Source organism: Lissotriton vulgaris, unplaced genomic scaffold, assembly GCF_964263255.1.
Source record: "Lissotriton vulgaris unplaced genomic scaffold, aLisVul1.2 SCAFFOLD_965, whole genome shotgun sequence".
NCBI classification, from domain to species: domain Eukaryota; kingdom Metazoa; phylum Chordata; class Amphibia; order Caudata; family Salamandridae; genus Lissotriton; species Lissotriton vulgaris.
This window is the reverse complement of record NW_028255837.1, coordinates 142,503-162,983: the sequence shown is the minus strand read 5'-3', so window position 1 is coordinate 162,983 and position 20,481 is coordinate 142,503. Positions and strand designations below refer to the sequence as shown.

Below are 20,481 nucleotides of genomic sequence, written 5' to 3'. Positions count from 1 at the left end.
ACACCTCTTGATAGGGTAGGGATTGGGGCTCCCCTGATACCACTGCCAGTGGCGGGGACACCTCTTGAGAGGGTAGGGTTTGGGGCTCCCCTGACACCACCGCCAGTGGCGGGGACATCTCTTGACAGGGTAGGGATTGGGGCTCCCCTGATACCACTGCCAGTGGCGGGGACACCTCTTGAGAGGGTAGGGATTGGGGCTCCCCTGACACCACCGCCAGTGGCGGGGACATCTCTTGAGAGGGTAGGGATTGGGGCTCCCTGATACCACTGCCAGTGGCGGGGACACCTTCTGAGATGGTAGGGATTGGGGCTCCCTGATACCACTGCCAGTTGTGGAGACACCTCTTGAGAGGGTAGGGATTGGGGCTCCCCTGATACCACCGCCAGTGGTGGGGACACCTCTTGAGAGGGTAGGGATTGGGGCTCCCCTGATAACACCGCCAGTGGTGTGGACACCTCTTGAGAGGGTAGGGATTGGGGCTCCCTGATACCGCTGCCAGTGGTGGGGACACCTCTTGAGAGGGTAGGAAATTGGGGCTCCCCTGATACCACCGCCAGTGGTAGGCACACCCCTTGAGAGGGTAGGGATTGGGGCTCCCCTGATACCACCGCCAGTGGTGGGGACACCTTCTGAGAGGGTAGGGATTGGGGCTCCCCTGATACCGCTACCAGTGGTGGGGACACCTCTTGAGAGGGTAGGGAATTGGGGCTCCCCTGATACCACTGCCAGTGGTAGGCACACCCCTTGAGAGGGTAGGGATTGGGGCTCCCCTGATACCACCGCCAGTGGTGGGGACACCTTCTGAGAGGGTAGGGATTGGGGCTCCCCTGATACCGCTGCCAGTGGTGGGGACACCTCTTGAGAGGGTGGGGATTGGGGCTCCCCTGATACCACCGCCAGTGGTGGAGACACCTCTTGAGAGGGTAGGGATTGGGGCTCCCCTGATACCACTACCAGTGGTGGGGACACCTCTTGAGAGGGTAGGGATTGGGGTTCCCCTGATAGCACCGCCAGTGGTGGAGACATCTTCTGAGAGGGTGGGGATTGGGGCTCCCCTGATACCACCCCCAGTGGTGGGGACACCTCTTGAGAGGGTAGGGATTGGGGCTCCCCTGACACCATCACCAGTGGTGGGGACATCTTCTGAGAGGGTGGGGATTGGGGCTCCCCTGATACCACCGCCAGTGGTGGGGACACCTCTTGAGAGGGTAGGGATTGGGGCTTCCCTGACACCATCGCCAGTGGTGGGGACACCTCTTGAGAGGGTAGGGATTGGGGCTCCCTGACACCATCGCCAGTGGTGGGGACACCTTCAGAGAGGGTAGGGATTGCGACTCCCCTGATACCACTGCCAGTGGTGGGGACACCTTCTGAGAGGGTAGGGATTGCGACTCCCCTGATACCACCGCCAGTGGTGGGGACACCTTCTGAGAGGGTAGGGATTGCGACTCCCCTGATACCACTGCCAGTGGTGGGGACACCTTCTGAGAGGGTAGGGATTGGGGCTCCCCTGATACCACCGCCAGTGGTGGGGACACCTTCTGAGAGGGTAGGGATTGCGACTCCCCTGATACCACCGCCAGTGGTGGGGACACCTTCTGAGAGGGTAGGGATTGCGACTCCCCTGATACCACTGCCAGTGGTGGGGACACCTTCTGAGAGGGTAGGGATTGCGACTCCCCTGATACCACTGCCAGTGGTGGGGACACCTTCTGAGAGGGTAGGGATTGCGACTCCCCTGATACCACCGCCAGTGATGGGGACACCTTCTGAGAGGGTAGGGATTGGGGCTCCCCTGATACCACTGCCAGTGGTGGGGACACCTTCTGAGAGGGTAGGGATTGGGGCTCCCCTGATACCACTGCCAGTAGTGGGGACACCTCTTGAGAGGGTAGGGATTGGGGCTCAGCTGATACCACCGCCAGTGGTGGGGACACCTCTTGAGAGGGTAGGGATTGGGGCTCAGCTGATACCACCGCCAGTGGTGGGGACACCTCTTGAGAGGGTAGGGATTGGGGCTCCCCTGACACCATCGCCAGTGGTGGGGACACCTCTTGAGAGGGTAGGGATTGGGGCTCCCTGATACCACCGCCAGCGGAGGATACACCTCTTGATAGGGTAGGGATTGGGGCTCCCCTGATACCACTGCCAGTGGCGGGGACACCTCTTGAGAGGGTAGGGTTTGGGGCTCCCCTGACACCACCGCCAGTGGCGGGGACATCTCTTGACAGGGTAGGGATTGGGGCTCCCCTGATACCACTGCCAGTGGCGGGGACACCTCTTGAGAGGGTAGGGATTGGGGCTCCCCTGACACCACCGCCAGTGGCGGGGACATCTCTTGAGAGGGTAGGGATTGGGGCTCCCTGATACCACTGCCAGTGGCGGGGACACCTTCTGAGAGGGTGGGGGTTGGGGCTCCCCTGACACCACCGCCAGTGGCGGGGCCATCTCTTGAGAGGGTAGGGATTGGGGCTCCCTGATACCACTGCCAGTGATGGGGACACCTCTTGAGAGGGTAGGGATTGGGGCTCCCCTGATACCACCGCCAGTGGTGGTGACACCTTCTGAGAGGGTAGGGATTGCGACTCCCCTGATACCACTGCCAGTGGTGGGGACACCTTCTGAGAGGGTAGGGATTGCGACTCCCCTGATACCACCGCCAGTGGTGGGGACACCTTCTGAGAGGGTAGGGATTGGGGCTCCCCTGATACCACCGCCAGTGGTGGGGACACCTTCTGAGAGGGTAGGGATTGGGGCTCCCCTGATACCACTGCCAGTAGTGGGGACACCTCTTGAGAGGGTAGGGATTGGGGCTCAGCTGATACCACCGCCAGTGGTGGGGACACCTCTTGAGAGGGTAGGGATTGGGGCTCAGCTGATACCACCGCCAGTGGTAGGGACACCTCTTGAGAGGGTAGGGATTGGGGCTCCCCTGACACCATCGCCAGTGGTGGGGACACCTCTTGAGAGGGTAGGGATTGGGGCTCCCTGATACCACCGCCAGCGGAGGGGACACCTCTTGAGAGGGTAGGGATTGGGGCTCCCCTGATACCACTGCCAGTGGCGGGGACACCTCTTGAGAGGGTAGGGTTTGGGGCTCCCCTGACACCACCGCCAGTGGCGGGGACATCTCTTGACAGGGTAGGGATTGGGGCTCCCCTGATACCACTGCCAGTGGCGGGGACACCTCTTGAGAGGGTAGGGATTGGGGCTCCCCTGACACCACCGCCAGTGGCGGGGACATCTCTTGAGAGGGTAGGGATTGGGGCTCCCTGATACCACTACCAGTGGCGGGGACACCTTCTGAGATGGTAGGGATTGCGACTCCCCTGATACCACCGCCAGTGGTGGGGACACCTTCTGAGAGGGTAGGGATTGCGACTCCCCTGATACCACTGCCAGTGGTGGGGACACCTTCTGAGAGGGTAGGGATTGCGACTCCCCTGATACCACCGCCAGTGGTGGGGACACCTTCTGAGAGGGTAGGGATTGGGGCTCCCCTGATACCACCGCCAGTGGTGGGGACACCTTCTGAGAGGGTAGGGATTGGGGCTCCCCTGATACCACTGCCAGTAGTGGGGACACCTCTTGAGAGGGTAGGGATTGGGGCTCAGCTGATACCACCGCCAGTGGTGGGGACACCTCTTGAGAGGGTAGGGATTGGGGCTCAGCTGATACCACCGCCAGTGGTAGGGACACCTCTTGAGAGGGTAGGGATTGGGGCTCCCCTGACACCATCGCCAGTGGTGGGGACACCTCTTGAGAGGGTAGGGATTGGGGCTCCCTGATACCACCGCCAGCGGAGGGGACACCTCTTGAGAGGGTAGGGATTGGGGCTCCCCTGATACCACTGCCAGTGGCGGGGACACCTCTTGAGAGGGTAGGGTTTGGGGCTCCCCTGACACCACCGCCAGTGGCGGGGACATCTCTTGACAGGGTAGGGATTGGGGCTCCCCTGATACCACTGCCAGTGGCGGGGACACCTCTTGAGAGGGTAGGGATTGGGGCTCCCCTGACACCACCGCCAGTGGCGGGGACATCTCTTGAGAGGGTAGGGATTGGGGCTCCCTGATACCACTGCCAGTGGCGGGGACACCTTTTGAGATGGTAGGGATTGGGGCTCCCTGATACCACTGCCAGTTGTGGAGACACCTCTTGAGAGGGTAGGGATTGGGGCTCCCCTGATACCACTGCCAGTTGTGGAGACACCTCTTGAGAGGGTAGGGATTGGGGCTCCCCTGATACCACTGCCAGTGGCGGGGACACCTCTTGAGATGGTAGGGATTGGGGCTCCCCTGACACCACCGCCAGTGGCGGGGACATCTCTTGAGAGGGTAGGGATTGGGGCTCCCTGATACCACTGCCAGTGGTGGGGACACCTTCTGAGATGGTAGGGATTGGGGCTCCCTGATACCACCGCCAGTGGTGGGGACACCTCTTGAGAGGGTAGGGATTGGGGCTCCCTGATACCACTGCCAGTTGTGGAGACACCTCTTGAGAGGGTAGGGATTGGGGCTCCCCTGATACCACTGCCAGTGGTGGGGACACCTCTTGAGAGGGTGGGGATTGGGGCTCCCCTGATACCATCGCCAGTAGTGGGGACGCCTTCTGAGGGGGATTGGCACTGTTGGTCCCCTGGACCCTGCCACAGCTTCAGGAAATCAGTTCATCCTAGTGGTAGTCGACCATGCACTAGATATCCTGGACTCATTCCCCTCAGGTCAGTCCCTGGTCTGCATTTACTTTCTTGCACAGTGTGCTCTCTAGTGCAGTGTTTCATACAGTGCAGTGTTTGGCTCGTGCTGTCTTGTGCTCAATACTGTCTTCTCCAGTCTTCCATAGAATACAGTTTTCTTGGTAGTTTCACTGTCTTGTGGAGTGTGGTCTCTAGCGCTGTGTTCCATAAGTACAGTGTTCGTGCTCGTGCTGTCTTGTGCACTGTACTGTCATGTACATTGTGCCCCCTATGGTAATGTGCCATACAGTGCAGTGTTCTTGCTAATGTGGACTTGTGCACTGTAGTATCTTATTCAATGTGCTCTTTAGTGCAGTGTTCCAGCCCGTGCTGTCTTGTGCATTGTACTGTCATGTGCAGTGTGCTCTTAGGGCCATGTTCCATACAGTACTATGTTCTTGCCAGTACTATCTAGTGCACTTTACTATCTTGTTCAGTGTAACCTCTAGTGCAGGACAGTGTTTTTGCAAGTGCTGTTTTGTGCACTATACTGGTTTGTACTGTGTTCTCTCTAGTACAGTGTTCCATACGGTGCAGTGTTTTTGCTAGTGCTGTTTTGTGCACTTTACTGGTTTGAACAGTGTTCTCTCTAGTACAGTGTTCCATACGGTGCAGTGTTTTTGCTAGTGCTGTTTTGTGCGCTATACTGGTTTGTACTGTGTTCTCTCTAGTACAGTGTTCCATACGGTGCAGTGTTTTTGCTAGTGCTGTTTTGTGCACTTTACTGGTTTGAACAGTGTTCTCTCTAGTACAGTGTTCCATACGGTGCAGTGTTTTTGCTAGTGCTGTTTTGTGCGCTATACTGGTTTGTACTGTGTTCTCTCTAGGGCAGTGTTCCATACGGTGCAGTGTTTTTGCTAGTGCTGTTTTGTGCACTTTACTGGTTTGAACAGTGTTCTCTCTAGTACAGTGTTCCATACGGTGCAGTGTTTTTGCTAGTGCTGTTTTGTGCGCTATACTGGTTTGTACTGTGTTCTCTCTAGTACAGTGTTCCATACGGTGCAGTGTTTTTGCTAGTGCTGTTTTGTGCACTTTACTGGTTTGTACAGTGTTCTCTCTAGTACAGTGTTCCATACGGTCCAGTGTTTTTGCTAGTGCTGTTTTGTGCGCTATACTGGTTTGTACTGTGTTCTCTCTAGTACAGTGTTCCATACGGTGCAGTGTTTTTGCTAGTGCTGTTTTGTGCACTTTACTGGTTTGTACAGTGTTCTCTTTAGTATAGTCTTTCATACAGGACAGTGTTTTTGCTAGTGTTGCTTTGTGCACTATACTGGTTTGTACTGTGTTCTCTCTAGTACAGTGTTCCATACGGTGCAGTGTTTTTGCTAGTGCTGTTTTGTGCACTTTACTGGTTTGAACAGTGTTCTCTCTAGTACAGTGTTCCATACGGTGCAGTGTTTTTGCTAGTGCTGTTTTGTGCGCTATACTGGTTTGTACTGTGTTCTCTCTAGTACAGTGTTCCATACGGTGCAGTGTTTTTGCTAGTGCTGTTTTGTGCACTTTACTGGTTTGAACAGTGTTCTCTCTAGTACAGTGTTCCATACGGTGCAGTGTTTTTGCTAGTGCTGTTTTGTGCGCTATACTGGTTTGTACTGTGTTCTCTCTAGTACAGTGTTCCATACGGTGCAGTGTTTTTGCTAGTGCTGTTTTGTGCACTTTACTGGTTTGAACAGTGTTCTCTCTAGTACAGTGTTCCATACGGTGCAGTGTTTTTGCTAGTGCTGTTTTGTGCGCTATACTGGTTTGTACTGTGTTCTCTCTAGTACAGTGTTCCATACGGTGCAGTGTTTTTGCTAGTGCTGTTTTGTGCACTTTACTGGTTTGAACAGTGTTCTCTCTAGTACAGTGTTCCATACGGTGCAGTGTTTTTGCTAGTGCTGTTTTGTGCGCTATACTGGTTTGTACTGTGTTCTCTCTAGGGCAGTGTTCCATACGGTGCAGTGTTTTTGCTAGTGCTGTTTTGTGCACTTTACTGGTTTGAACAGTGTTCTCTCTAGTACAGTGTTCCATACGGTGCAGTGTTTTTGCTAGTGCTGTTTTGTGCGCTATACTGGTTTGTACTGTGTTCTCTCTAGTACAGTGTTCCATACGGTGCAGTGTTTTTGCTAGTGCTGTTTTGTGCACTTTACTGGTTTGTACAGTGTTCTCTCTAGTACAGTGTTCCATACGGTCCAGTGTTTTTGCTAGTGCTGTTTTGTGCGCTATACTGGTTTGTACTGTGTTCTCTCTAATACAGTGTTCCATACGGTGCAGTGTTTTTGCTAGTGCTGTTTTGTGCACTTTACTGGTTTGTACAGTGTTCTCTTTAGTATAGTCTTTCATACAGGACAGTGTTTTTGCTAGTGTTGCTTTGTGCACTATACTGGTTTGTACTGTGTTCTCTCTAGTACAGTGTTCCATACGGTGCAGTGTTTTTGCTAGTGCTGTTTTGTGCACTTTACTGGTTTGAACAGTGTTCTCTCTAGTACAGTGTTCCATACGGTGCAGTGTTTTTGCTAGTGCTGTTTTGTGCACTATACTGGTTTGGACTGTGTTCTCTCTAGTACAGTGTTCCATACGGTGCAGTGTTTTTGCTAGTGCTGTTTTGTGCACTTTACTGGTTTGAACAGTGTTCTCTCTAGTACAGTGTTCCATACGGTGCAGTGTTTTTGCTAGTGCTGTTTTGTGCGCTATACTGGTTTGTACTGTGTTCTCTCTAGGGCAGTGTTCCATACGGTGCAGTGTTTTTGCTAGTGCTGTTTTGTGCACTTTACTGGTTTGAACAGTGTTCTCTCTAGTACAGTGTTCCATACGGTGCAGTGTTTTTGCTAGTGCTGTTTTGTGCGCTATACTGGTTTGTACTGTGTTCTCTCTAGTACAGTGTTCCATACGGTGCAGTGTTTTTGCTAGTGCTGTTTTGTGCACTTTACTGGTTTGTACAGTGTTCTCTCTAGTACAGTGTTCCATACGGTCCAGTGTTTTTGCTAGTGCTGTTTTGTGCGCTATACTGGTTTGTACTGTGTTCTCTCTAGTACAGTGTTCCATACGGTGCAGTGTTTTTGCTAGTGCTGTTTTGTGCACTTTACTGGTTTGTACAGTGTTCTCTTTAGTATAGTCTTTCATACAGGACAGTGTTTTTGCTAGTGTTGCTTTGTGCACTATACTGGTTTGTACAGTGTTCTCTCTAGTACAGTGTTCCATATGGTACTGTGTTTTTGCTAGTGCTGTTTTGTGCACTTTACTGCTTGTACAGTGCCTTCTAGGACAATCTGAATAGAGTGTGACACCTTGTAGAGAGCACTGCCTACATTCCTGTTTAATACTATGTACCCACTAGTGCAGTCCGCTACCCAGTGCTGTGTGGTTCTAGCTTAGTCTTTCGTCTATTACCGTGCGTCATCCGGTGCAGTGGGCTCCCTAGCACTGCGTGCTGTCCAGTGCACTGCGATGCCCAGTGCATTGATTGAGACCATTTGTAAAAGTGCACTCAGCTGCTTCAGAAAGAAGTGCTGCGCTCGTGAGAAAACCAACTGAGATTCAATCCCCGGAATCAAGGAAAAGGAGGAGGAAACAGAAGCGCAGACGAGACAAAAGTGAAGTTGTGCAGGAACGGAAAAGGCTTCAGCTGTTCTCTAAAGATACAAAGATGAGGTTGGGAATGGAGACGGTGCGGCAGTTCTACCATTTACTACAGTCTGCTGTCTAGTGCAGCACTGTGGTCAGTGTAGTATAGTGTGCTGTGTAGTGCAGTATATTGTACAGTGCAGTGATTCCAGATAGATGCTGTCTAGTTCAGTTTACAGTACACTAAAGTGGGCTCCTTCCAGACTGGTGCTGTCTAGTGCACTACAATACAGTGCACTCCTTCCACACAGGTGATGTCTCGTAAAGTGTACTGAATAGTGCGGTGTACACTGCATAAATGTTTGCTTCTCCCAGATAGGTGCTGTATAGTGCAGTATATTGCACAGTGCAGTACAGTAGGCCCCTATAGGATAGGTACTGTCTACTGAATTACAGTACAGTGTGCTCCTTCTGCGTAGGTGCTGTCTAGTGCAGTGTGGCTCTTTGTGATTGGTCCTCTGTGCTGCAGCTCGAATCTCTAATTCTGAATCTCTTCTTTGCAGTGACGGTGACTCTGGATCCAGACACAGCGCATCCGAAGCTCCGCCTGTCTGAGGGGGGGAGACGAGTGACATGGACAGACAGAGATCAGACCCCGCCGGACACCCCCAAGAGATTCACCTCCTATGAAGCCTGTGTGCTGGGGAGAGAGGGTTTCACCTCCGGCAGACATTACTGGGAGGTGCAGCTGCTGCAGGAGGGGTATGGATGGACTGTGGGGGTCGCAGCAGAGTCTGTGGAGAGGAAAAGACGGATCACATGGTCTCCTGAGGGGGGAGTCTGGGCTGTGGAGAGGAGGGGGTGGAATGGTCAGTACTGGGCTCTCACCTCCCCTGAGACCCCTCTGTCCCCTCGTGAGAGGCTCTTGAAGCTGGGGGTGTATCTGGATTACGAGGGGGGGCTGGTGTCCATGTACAATGCAGACTCCATGGAGCTTCTCTACACTTTCCCCCGGGCCCCCTTCACGCACAGGCTCTTCCCGATCTTCTGTCTCCAAGACAGAGAATTTTACCTAATTAGGGTAGAAACAGAGCTGAGGCTGGTGTAGGAGCTGCAGCCCCCCCTCCCCTGGACTTTGCATTCATGCTCCCCTCCCCCACCCCTAGAGCTCCCTGGGGGGGCACCCCTTGCTTGAGTCCTGTGGGGGAGGGGCTGTTCCTTGTGTGGGGGAGGAGCACCAGCTCACATGGGGGGAGAAGTGACCTTCCATCTCCCGGCTCAGATTTAACCCCTTCTGCTCCTGATTTGTCATTTAATTAACATTCAACACTGACTCCACAGGCACACCAGACTCCAAAACAGGCACTGCGACCACAGGCACTGCTGTTGACCGACACAGGCGGCTCCATTTTAAATAACACAGACTCCAAATGCAGGCACTACTGACTCCAGCCACAGGCGCTCCTCAGTCTCATTAACAATATTGATAACTCCACACACAACTCGAGGCACAGGCACTGCTGGCTCAGTTACAGATATCCCTAACTTCAAATCCAGGCACTGCTAACTAACCCTGGGTACTGCTGTCACTCCACACTCCAAAAACTGGCACTGCTCACTCAAATACAGATAACCCTAACTCTGCACACAAGTATAACAGACTCCTCACACAGGCACTCACAACTCCAACCATATGCACTGCTAACTCTACGCACTTCTGAACCCAAGCACATACACTGCTAAGTCCAAGCACAGGCACTCCTAAGTCCAAGCACAGGCACTGCGGGTTCAAAACACAATTACAGCTGATTCAAAGTGGACATTGCTGATTCGAGTCACAGGCACTGCTGACTCCATTACAGCTAACATGGACTTCAAGAACAGGCACTGCTGACTCTAAGCACACTATTGATGTAAAACACTGTCACTGCTTATTCCACAAACAGGCACTGCTCACACATAACACCGGCTCCAATCACCTGCACTCATGCCAGACACTGGCACTGCTGACTGCTGTCACAGGCACTGCCTATTCATTGACTAGGCACTACTGACTCCAAACACATGCTCTGCTGATATAAACACTGTTAAAGATTACTTCGCAAACAGACATTGTTCACTTAATTACAGGTAACCCAAACTCCAAGCACAGGCACTGCTGATTCCAATCACAGTCACTCCACATGCACTGCTGACTGCAATACTGTTAACACTGAGTCCAATCAGGCACTGCTGATGCAAGAAACATGATTCAAAACAGGAACTATTGTCTCCAGTCTCAAGCACTGCTCATTACAAATAGGCACTGCTGATACAGGCACTACTAGCCTCAACCACAGGCACTGTTGATACAGGCACTACTGCCTCAACCACAGGCTATACTGATACAGGTACTACTAGCCTCAACCACAGGCTCTGCTGATACAGGCACTACTGGCCTCAACCACAGGCTCTGCTGATACAGGCACTACTGCCTCAACCACAGGCTCTGCTGATACAGGCACTAATGACCTCAACCACAGGCACTACTGAATCAAAAAGCAAGTACTCTTGACTCCAGACACAGGCACTGGCGACGCAATGTCAGTTACCCTCACATCATTGGCAGTCCTGAATCTAAGCACAGGCACTGCTCACTCAGGTATAGATAATTCTTACACCAAACACAGAACACCACTGTCTCCAGTGCATCTAGTACTGACTCCCAACCACAGGCACTGCTGCCTCAGTTACAGATACCCCTGACTCCAAATACAGGCACTGCTAACTCAAAACACAGACACTACTGAATCCACGCAATGGCACTTGACTCTAAGCCTAGCCACATTTCTTTCAAATCACAGGCACTGCACTCTCAAGACTGATTACAAATAATGCTGACTGCAAATACAGGCGCTGCTAAACACGGGCACTACTGATGTGAAATACTGTCAATGCTTAATCCACATACAGGCACTGCTCACTCAATCACAGATAATCTCTTTCCAAAGTCAGGTACTAGTAACTCCAGTGACAGGCACTCAGGTCTCCCAGAATGAGCGCTACAGGCATTCCTGACGTCAAACACAGGCACTGCTGATTCAAAACACATGCATTGGATCCAAACAGGCCCTGCTGACTACAGGCACAGGCACTACTCACTAAATTATAATGAAATGTTCTTTACACCATATACATGCACTCACGACACCAGTACACTAAATGTTCACTCCAGGCACTGCTCACTGGATTACAAGAAATTCTGATTCAAAACACATGCACTGTTGACTCCAAACACAATCACTCCAGACTCATTACTGATAATGTTGACTCCAAGCCCAGGGGCGCGATCACTATTGATGACAACACAGTCCCTGCTTAATCCATGAACAGGCACTGCTCACTCCGTTACAGCCAACCTTTGCTCCAAGCACAGGTAATACAGACTCCTATCACCGGCACTCCTGACTCTAAGCACAGACACTGCATAATCCAAGCATGTTTTAGTCAAAGTACAGAAACCGCTGACTCATGACAGGCACTGCTGGTTTCAGTCACAGGCACTGCTTATGAAAAACACAAATACTGATTGAATGCTCATCCACTGTGGACTCCATTGCATCTAACGCTGACTCCAAGCGCATGCTGTACTGAGCACTAAGCATATCTTCATACTCCACGAACAGGCAGTGCTCACTCAATCACAGATAACGCAAACCCAAATCAGGGGCCGTCCTCAATCCAAGCGGAGTCACTGCTGACTTCAAGCAAGCCATCCCTCACTCCAAGCACCTCTGATTCTAGCACACGTAATGATGATTCCAGCCACAGACTATGCAACGTCCAAGCACAGGCACTGCTGATTCAAAACACTTGAACAACTGCCTCCTGAAACGGCAACTCTTGCTTCCAGGCACGCTGACCTCAAGCAAAGCACTGATGACTCAAACATTGGAACTGGTGATTCAGTCACATTCACTGCTCACTCAATTATTTTAAAAAATCCCAAAATACAGGCACAAGGCACCGATGAATCAGTTACACATAATACTCACTCCACCACAGGCACTGCTACCTGAATTACAGGTAATCCTGATTCCAAACATAGGCATCGCTCAGTTCATTAGAGGCACTGCTGCCTTAATTAACGACAACCCTGACTCCAATCACAATCAATACAGATGGTGATGACTCCAGGCACAGGGGCTCCTGACTACGGCACAGGCACTGCTGACTACATACTGCCAATGCACTGTCACTCATCAATTACAGATAATCCTAACTCCGATCAGAGGCACTCCTGACTCCAGTACTTCTAATTCTGACTCTAAACACAGACACTTCAGACTCATTTATTGATCGCGCGGTGCCTGGAGTCAGCAGTGCCTGCGCTCGGAGTCAGGATATCTGCAATGAACAGATCAATGCCACTGCGGACCCCTGATACAGGCACTCCAGATTCCAAGCACAAGCACTCCTGACTCTGATTCCGCTAATACTGACTCCAAGCACAGGCAGTTCTGAGGCCAGGCACTGGTAATCTTGACTCCAGGCGCAGACACTTCCAAATTAAAACACAGGCATATCTGATTCAAAATACAGGCACTGTTGAGACCTGCCTCAAGCATAGAGACTTTTGATTCAAAACATAAACGCTTCTGATTCCAAGCACAGGCACTGCTGTCACAAGCACAGGCACTCCTCACTCCTACACATGCACGTCTGATTAAAAAAGCAGGCACTGCTGATTGTAAACACAGGCACTGCTGATTGCAAACACAGGCACTTCTGAGTGGAAGCACAGCCACTCGTACCACATGCACTTTTGATACAAAATATAGGCATTGCAGGTTACAGTGAATATTGACCGTATAAAACCCACCGTGCTCGATGTGAGAGAGTTATAGTTTGCCGAGTGATCTTGCATTTCACACTCCAATAATAATAATATCGGGATGGGTCTTTGGTTCACTTATTCCTAGTGCTTTCTCTCTGAGTCAACTACGGCTGCACAAGGACGCACACAACAGGCATAATGCTTCAGGCATCCGGGATCCTGCACATTGGTGTAAACCATCTCGAGCACGTGCAGAGACTTGTACTGTACGTTTTCCAAGCGCTGTTAAACACAGGAGCACTGAACACAATACAAAGTATTCATAGCAACGAATATCTGCAGCACTCACCATAAGAAATCCTCCGATGACATTTTACGCAGCCCTCAGATGAAGCCCCTCGACACTTCGTATCTCAGAGTGTCTGTAAACGTGCTTTGAATTAAAGATAATGTTGTTCAGAATGAAGCAGTGTTGTGTGTGTGCTCACACACCCTCACTAAAGTGTTATTTTACATATTAAAAAACACAGCGTGCACCGTCCCCAGAACCATGCGGTGTTGTGGAAGAGTGACATGTGTAACTCAACACGTAACAACAAAGACCAGTAATAGTGAACCCAATATACACTCTAATCTGGTGATATCTAGAGCCCAGAGCAAGCAAACCCTTTAAAAGTGCACTTTCAAACCGCCCGCTGTTTCATTGGAAGAGTGAGACGTAGTGAAATCAAGTAGCGTCGCAAGACTGAAGGCGCGAGAGTGTCGGTGTTTATATGAACTGTGGAAAGTAGTGATTGACGTCTTTACAGGACTGATCCATGAGGCAATGGAGTGTAGAAGATAGCGCCTTTATTCCGCTGATGGGCTTCTAGGTGCAGTATCACACACAAACATCAAGAAGGGCACTGCCTCCACCGACAGTAAATAAACATAAGCCATCACCTGGGACACTCAACAGTGCAGGCAGCATCAGGTCTCTCAGTCAGGGTTCCTTCAGACACTCGCAGTCCAAGACGGTCCATCAGCCTCTTCCCTCTCACACAGAGCAAAGAACTGCAGTCAACATGAGCAGCAAAATATATATATATATATTTAAATCAGAAAATGATGTAATAATTTGTAATAAATATGTAATAATCAAAATAAGGTTTGGCACTGTGAACCCAGGGTGCTCGTACTCTGAACCCAGGGGGCGGGGGGTAGGAATCTTGTCTGTGGGGTGGGATACCACCCTCATCTCACATTGATTGATCATGAAAGCTCGACATCCCTTCCACCCCGGGATCTAGACATGTTATAGGGCCAACAACTGCATTCTGCAGCTTCGAGGTTGTGCACATAGAAGGCGTTTTAATGTCGTAACGGATGGAGCTTGAATATTAACAGCTAGGACACATGTCTCAGAGCTCGAGCCTTGGGAACAAAACATTTTGTGTTCGGATGCATGAAAACTGAACGACACTTGGAAGATGAAATCCAACTGTAATTCCAGCAGCAGCTTTTTTTGGAAGATTGTTTTTGGAAGATGTGTTTTAAAACTGTTATCGCTCATCCATTGTTCAGTGGCTCCTGTACAGCCATTGAAGCGACTAGTCGTTTCATCTCCATCCTCCAAGACAGACACCACAATCCGTGTGTCATCTGCATATGTGACTGGAGCAAATCCAAAAGCTCAGGTTAGTCTTGTCAAGGGGGCCACATAAATGTTAAACAACGTAGGGCTCAGTGACAAGCTCTGAGGGACCCCCTCTGGCAAAGTCAAGGTCTTGGAAACCAATTGCCCCGGGGCAACAAACTGTTCTCTGTGGGAAGGAAAAGAGCAGAACAAATCCAGCGCTGAGCCTCCTATTCCAATCTCTACCTGGCGATCCAACCGGACCGCATGGTTAACAGTGTCAAAGGCTGCCGATAGATCCAACAAGATCACTGCTGCCTTCCCTCCGTTATCTAAAATGCTTCTCAACTCATCTCCAGCAACAACCAAAGCAGACTCTGAACGGTGATTTGGCCAAAAGCCAAATTGTGCTGAATCTAGGATTTCCTTTTCCTCTAGACCTAGACAAGGCAATATTCATATGCTTTTGGTGAATCTTAGCTTAAAAAGATCACCGGGAAATAGGGCGATAGTTCTCCACCTCTGTTGGATCTCTTCGATAGAGGTAATATGGAAGCTTTTTTCCTCTCTAACAGAAATTGACTAGATTCTCAAATATAATTCAAGAGAACAGGGGGGGTGGGGGGGGGGGGGGGGGGGTAATCACCCCAATAACCTCAGTAGCTGTTTTCGGGAAGCAGGGATCAGAGGAAGCCCCGGATTTCGTTAGATCTATTAGTTCAGCTACTCATTCCTCTGTAAACAGGAGGAACTTACAAAAAATATTTTTTCCGAGCACAGAACTAATTTATCCCAGGGCTGGAACTGGGGACCTGTCTTTATTATTTAGTTTGTCATAGATTTCCTGCACCTTATTTTTGAAGAAATCTACAAGTTAATCACAAAACTGCTGACAGGGGACCGAGGTAACGTTAGGAGATGAGCCGGAGAGAATCTGAACAGTTTTAAAAAGATCTCTTGAAGAATTCATAGGTTGAAGGATTTTATCTGAGAAATATTTATTTTTCTCCAAGATGATCAGTTTTTTATATTCTTGAATGAGTTCATTGTACTTAACTTTTTCCTCCTACTGATAATGTTTCCTCTGTGCTCTCTCCTGTTTTCAACATGTTGTTTTAGTTCCTGAAGATGGAATGAGTACCAGGGAGCAGAGGGAAGTTTTCTGTAGTTTCTAATAGTTTCAACTGGCACAAGTTTAGTAACCACTGCCCTTAACCTCTTCGAAATACGACTCTGCTGTCGGATTTGTGTCTTTCATACATTAGGGGTTGGAGCTGTCTGAAACATCTACTAGATCCGTTTTACAAATCTTATTCCATGCTTGCACTTGTTTTGAGTTGCCCCTGCTTTTTTTGGTCCATTAGTGGGCGAGACCGGTTTTATAATCAAATTGAGGGCTTTATGATCAGACCAACCAATAGGTAAGACATCATCCACCTTAGCTCTGGATTATTGGAAGGGTACGGCCTGCTATATGTGTAGCAGAGGACACCCTCTGAGAGAGGCCAACACCACTTAAGATATCCAGAAGTTGCTCGGACTCTTTGTTATTACTATCATCGGATGGAAATTAAAATCAACAAAAAAATTAAAGTTAACATACTTATACATGATTCTAGAATAGCTCCCAGACTGTCTAATAACTCGCTTTCGGACCAGGAGGCCGGTAGATCAGTAATCCATTAAAAAGGACTGGTTAGTGTCTTACACCTTAATCGCTGTTAAAAATGCCATATCAGGTGAATGTATTTCTAAATGAATAAAAAAATTCTATCTTATGCTTAATACGAGAGTGTATTTATCAGTGTGCATTTCACTCTAAAATCCCAGAGAACCTGAGCTTGAAGGAAGAAAAACCCACAGTCCAATATAATAAAAGGTTTGTTCAGCCTGTCAGACCCACAAACAGTGAGAACAATGTAAATGATCTTGGTGGTAACAGGGGTTGAACATATTGCATTAAAAAGGCTTCCCTTAGTGAGCGGATACAGCAGCTCCCTGGAGGACTCCTGGGGTGAGAACTGACCTGGGGTCCTAGCGCCTGACGCGGTCTTGTCGCAGACAGGTGCATGCAGGCTTGCCTGAGGCAACTCTTCCCCGCCCCTCCCCCTGAGCATGTCCGCTGCGCACCTATGTTTCAAGGCACAGTAAGTAGGGAAGTCTGGGCAGACAATCCCAATTGATGATATCTTGCTGTTATGGACAGGCAGTGAGAGTAATCTGGAAGCCTTCCTGTTGTGGATTAACACTCTAGACAACAATTTGAGATTTACAAATACCACAAGCAAAACTGATATTGTTTTTCTGGATGTACTGATCACAATTTCTGGCACATGTCTAACCACGAAAACTCATCATAAGCCAACAGCAAAGAATAATCTATTAGAATTCAGCAGCTTTCATCCGCGCCCCCTAAAAGAGAACCTTCCTTATGGGCAATACCTGAGGCTAAGGCGTAACTGCAGTACACTTACTGATTTCAAGGAACAAGCCTCAAGTCTAACTGAAAAACTGAAAGACAGAGGATATCCTTCTGCTATCCTCAATAAAGGCTTTAAGAGAGCTAGGAATCAGCCGAGAGAAGTCCTACTAGAAGAAAAAGTCAACAACCAAGAACCAGTGCCACTCACTTGTGTGACAACATTCAATGGGCTATCAAACTATATGAAAAAAACCATAAACAAACATTGGAGTATCATAAAGTCAGCAAAAAAAGACTGGGAAAAACCTATGTTTTCTTTCAAAAAAGGCCGAAGCTTAAGAGATGCCCTAGTTCACACCCGCCCAAAACATAAGACTGACCCTCAGACACCCTCAGTCACAACAGCATGGGGTCTTCCTCCCATTACAGGACACTATCCCTGCTCAGACTGTAGTATATGCCATCTTACAGAAGCTTCAAAATCACTTTCTTTGGAAGCAGGAAAAATCTGGACACAAGTTGCTCATACGAATTGCAACTCAAACAATGTGATATACCTAATAACATGTCCCTGTTCCTTACGCTACATCGGCATGACAACAAGAAAAGTGAAACAGCGCATTGGTGAGCACCGGAGTAATATCCGATGCAAAAAATTAACAACTAAACTGAGCCGACATTTTTTTGAACATAACCATACCCCGAATGATATGAAATGGACAATAATTGAAAAAATTACTGGTACCGCAAACATCCCTACCAGACTCTTTGAGAAAGAACAGCGGTGGGTGTACCGTCTAGGTACCAACATCATTGGGCTTAATGACGATATCCCATGGAATACTGTACTAAACTGAAACCCTTTGATTTTAATGTTTGCCAAAGTACTAAGTGTTCAGGGAAAACAAACAAACAAGAGATCAATCTGAAAAGTGTACCAATCATGTCCGTCCGATCAGTAGCGCATTATTTACAAATAAACATCAATGTTGTAAATATCATGAATTTAATTCCCAGATTCTTATGAATATTCACATTCATGTAGTAAACATTGCGCTTATTTTACTCTGCGCACCTAAAACGTACAGATACCTGTAGATCTCAATTAAATACACAAGCCAAGACAAATTGTGTTGTACTGGCGAGAAATATTAACCCATCTCAAACAGCAAAGTAACACTGCTGTTATTTACATCCCCAAAATTAATGATCGGCCTAAAGACTCTAGCCTCGATTTAATAAATACTATGCAATGTTTTGCATGGCAACGAGCACAACCAAGCCTCGCCTTTATATATATCTTTTATTTTTTATTTTTGACTTCTCCTTGACGAACGAAGACTCAGGCCCGAAGTCAAGGATTGGCCCATTAAGGCAAGCCTCCCTTTGGAGACATAACACAATGTTTCCATAGAAACGAGTGCAACCAAGCCTCGTTCTCACCGAACCGCGCCCACGGGAAAGAACACCCTGGCCTCGATCGGGAATAGCCACGCCCACCCGGAAGAGCGCCAACAACGTTACACAGCCCTTTAAAACGAATCCACCGGCCCCGCTCTCCATCGTCGGGGTCCGGTAGAGGTAGTACGAGGTGTACAAGCGGGCTGCGAGTGCTGAGGGCGTGAGTAATGCTGCATTGACGATCGGACCAAAACCATACTATGAAGCTAAGTCAATCGCGATTCCGTATGTTTCTAGCCTATGTTTTCTTATCTTTAGGATGTGCCAGGGACACTCCAACCCCCCTCCTGAGACCCATGGTGCAGATAGCGCCAATCTTTAAAGTGAGACTTGTTTTTACATCATACTTACGTGTGTGGGTCACTGACTCTTTGTCCATTGATCCTTTGAAACACTTATACCATGTGATTTTAACCCCCTTTAAGCCACTCACGGCTTCTTTTAAATCACTATTTTCACTACACTTCCCAGAACTAGTTGTATCATCCCTAGAGGGTTTGTGGATGGTGCTTAACTCTAGTAGTTATTCTGGGAACACGTTTGCTGCCACTTATTTGGAGCACCATGAACCGAAAAGTACTATGGCATAGCCCTACAAATAATTGTTTGTTTGTCCTATATGTCTGTCCGTACTTTTTTGTTCCACAGGTGCCGAGACACTCCAAAACCAGGAGTGATTTTTGGAATGAGCATTTGCTCTTCCTATTTTTATGCACTTTAAACACCTTTTATTTTTTCACTTTCACGTCCCCAGGTCAGGGTGGACGATTAGAGAGTCCATACCGCCGGGGTTTATCATTGTCCTGACGAATGCCTAGGTAAAATAAAACCAACACTAAGGCTGAAACATGTTGACATATTAATTCTGAATTAAACCAACCATTACCTTTGGCTTTACAATTCAGACACATAGAACTCTTGTATTCGTGTCCTAGGGATCATTAATAAACTTTTTTTAGATACCCTTTAGACACTTTTAAGCTTAATTTATCCTCACAACACACCCTTTACACAAAACCAGCTCCGCAGTCTTCTGGCGTCGTAGCACACCGAAGAGGCATTAGGTCTCTTCGGTGGGGCCCGATGATGAAGCATGACACTGACTAGGTCGGTGTGTGAGGGCTTTCTTTCAAACCCAAATAGGGTGCGAATATCTTGAATCTGTTGGCTCCATCCAAGTGGCTTATAAAAGACATTAACCTCTCTTCTTTTGTTTACAGACAATCCCAGCTCCGGACATGGCCAAGGAGGTGCGATCTCAAACTAAATATAGAGCATAAAGTCATGATGTATAGAATTCCTGCGACCACAACCAGCTGCATTGATGTAATCTTTATATTTGTATTATTTAGGTATGCCCCATTATCTTTTATATATTCATTGATTTAAATGCATATTCTTTCAATTAGGGATGAGTCGCTGTTACAGCTGTTTAAATAATGATCTCATTGCAAATGTGATAATTCAGCTGCTCAAATATATTACTTTATGTTTATAGTTTCTATGGCTTCATTTCTCATTTTTCAAGTTATTGTTTTTTTAACAATCAACAAGGTTTCATTGAATAACTAGTGGACGAAAAGCCAAAGTGGGGCCTATTGTTAATTTTAGAAAGCTCCGTAAGGGACATGCAGTCAACACGTATAAAAGGTGCCCTGGAGCATTATTCGACAGAGAGGAGTCTGTTCGAGAAAAGGCTCGGAGATCACGCAGAAATCCAGGGCCGCACATCGAGTGAACCTCCAGACAGGCTTATCACCTGCCCGGGGACACACAACTATCGAACGGAGAAATCAAGAGAACAGCTGGTTTCATACGTAACAGTAATTCCATTAATGTATACAGATGTGCGCAAGGCCACACAAGAAGCATTTCCTTCACCTGTC

General features: G+C 48.6%; 1 protein-coding gene across 2 annotated transcripts in view; it reads left to right on the top strand.

Moving 5' to 3' along the window:
- Positions 1–20,095, top strand: part of LOC147658872 (E3 ubiquitin-protein ligase TRIM39-like) — a 134,172-nt gene extending 114,077 nt beyond the window's left edge. The window contains exons 6-7 of one of the 2 annotated variants that reach the window (XM_086952078.1): positions 8,845–9,043; positions 19,816–20,095. In XM_086952078.1, the coding sequence (XP_086808204.1) occupies positions 8,845–9,043; positions 19,816–19,984 (368 nt within the window). In that variant the 3' untranslated portion in view covers positions 19,985–20,095. Of the gene's footprint in view, positions 1–8,844; positions 14,257–19,815 lie in introns of those variants that run through there. The other variant, XM_086952077.1, reaches the window with a different exon arrangement.
- Positions 20,096–20,481: the final 386 nt, after the last annotated feature.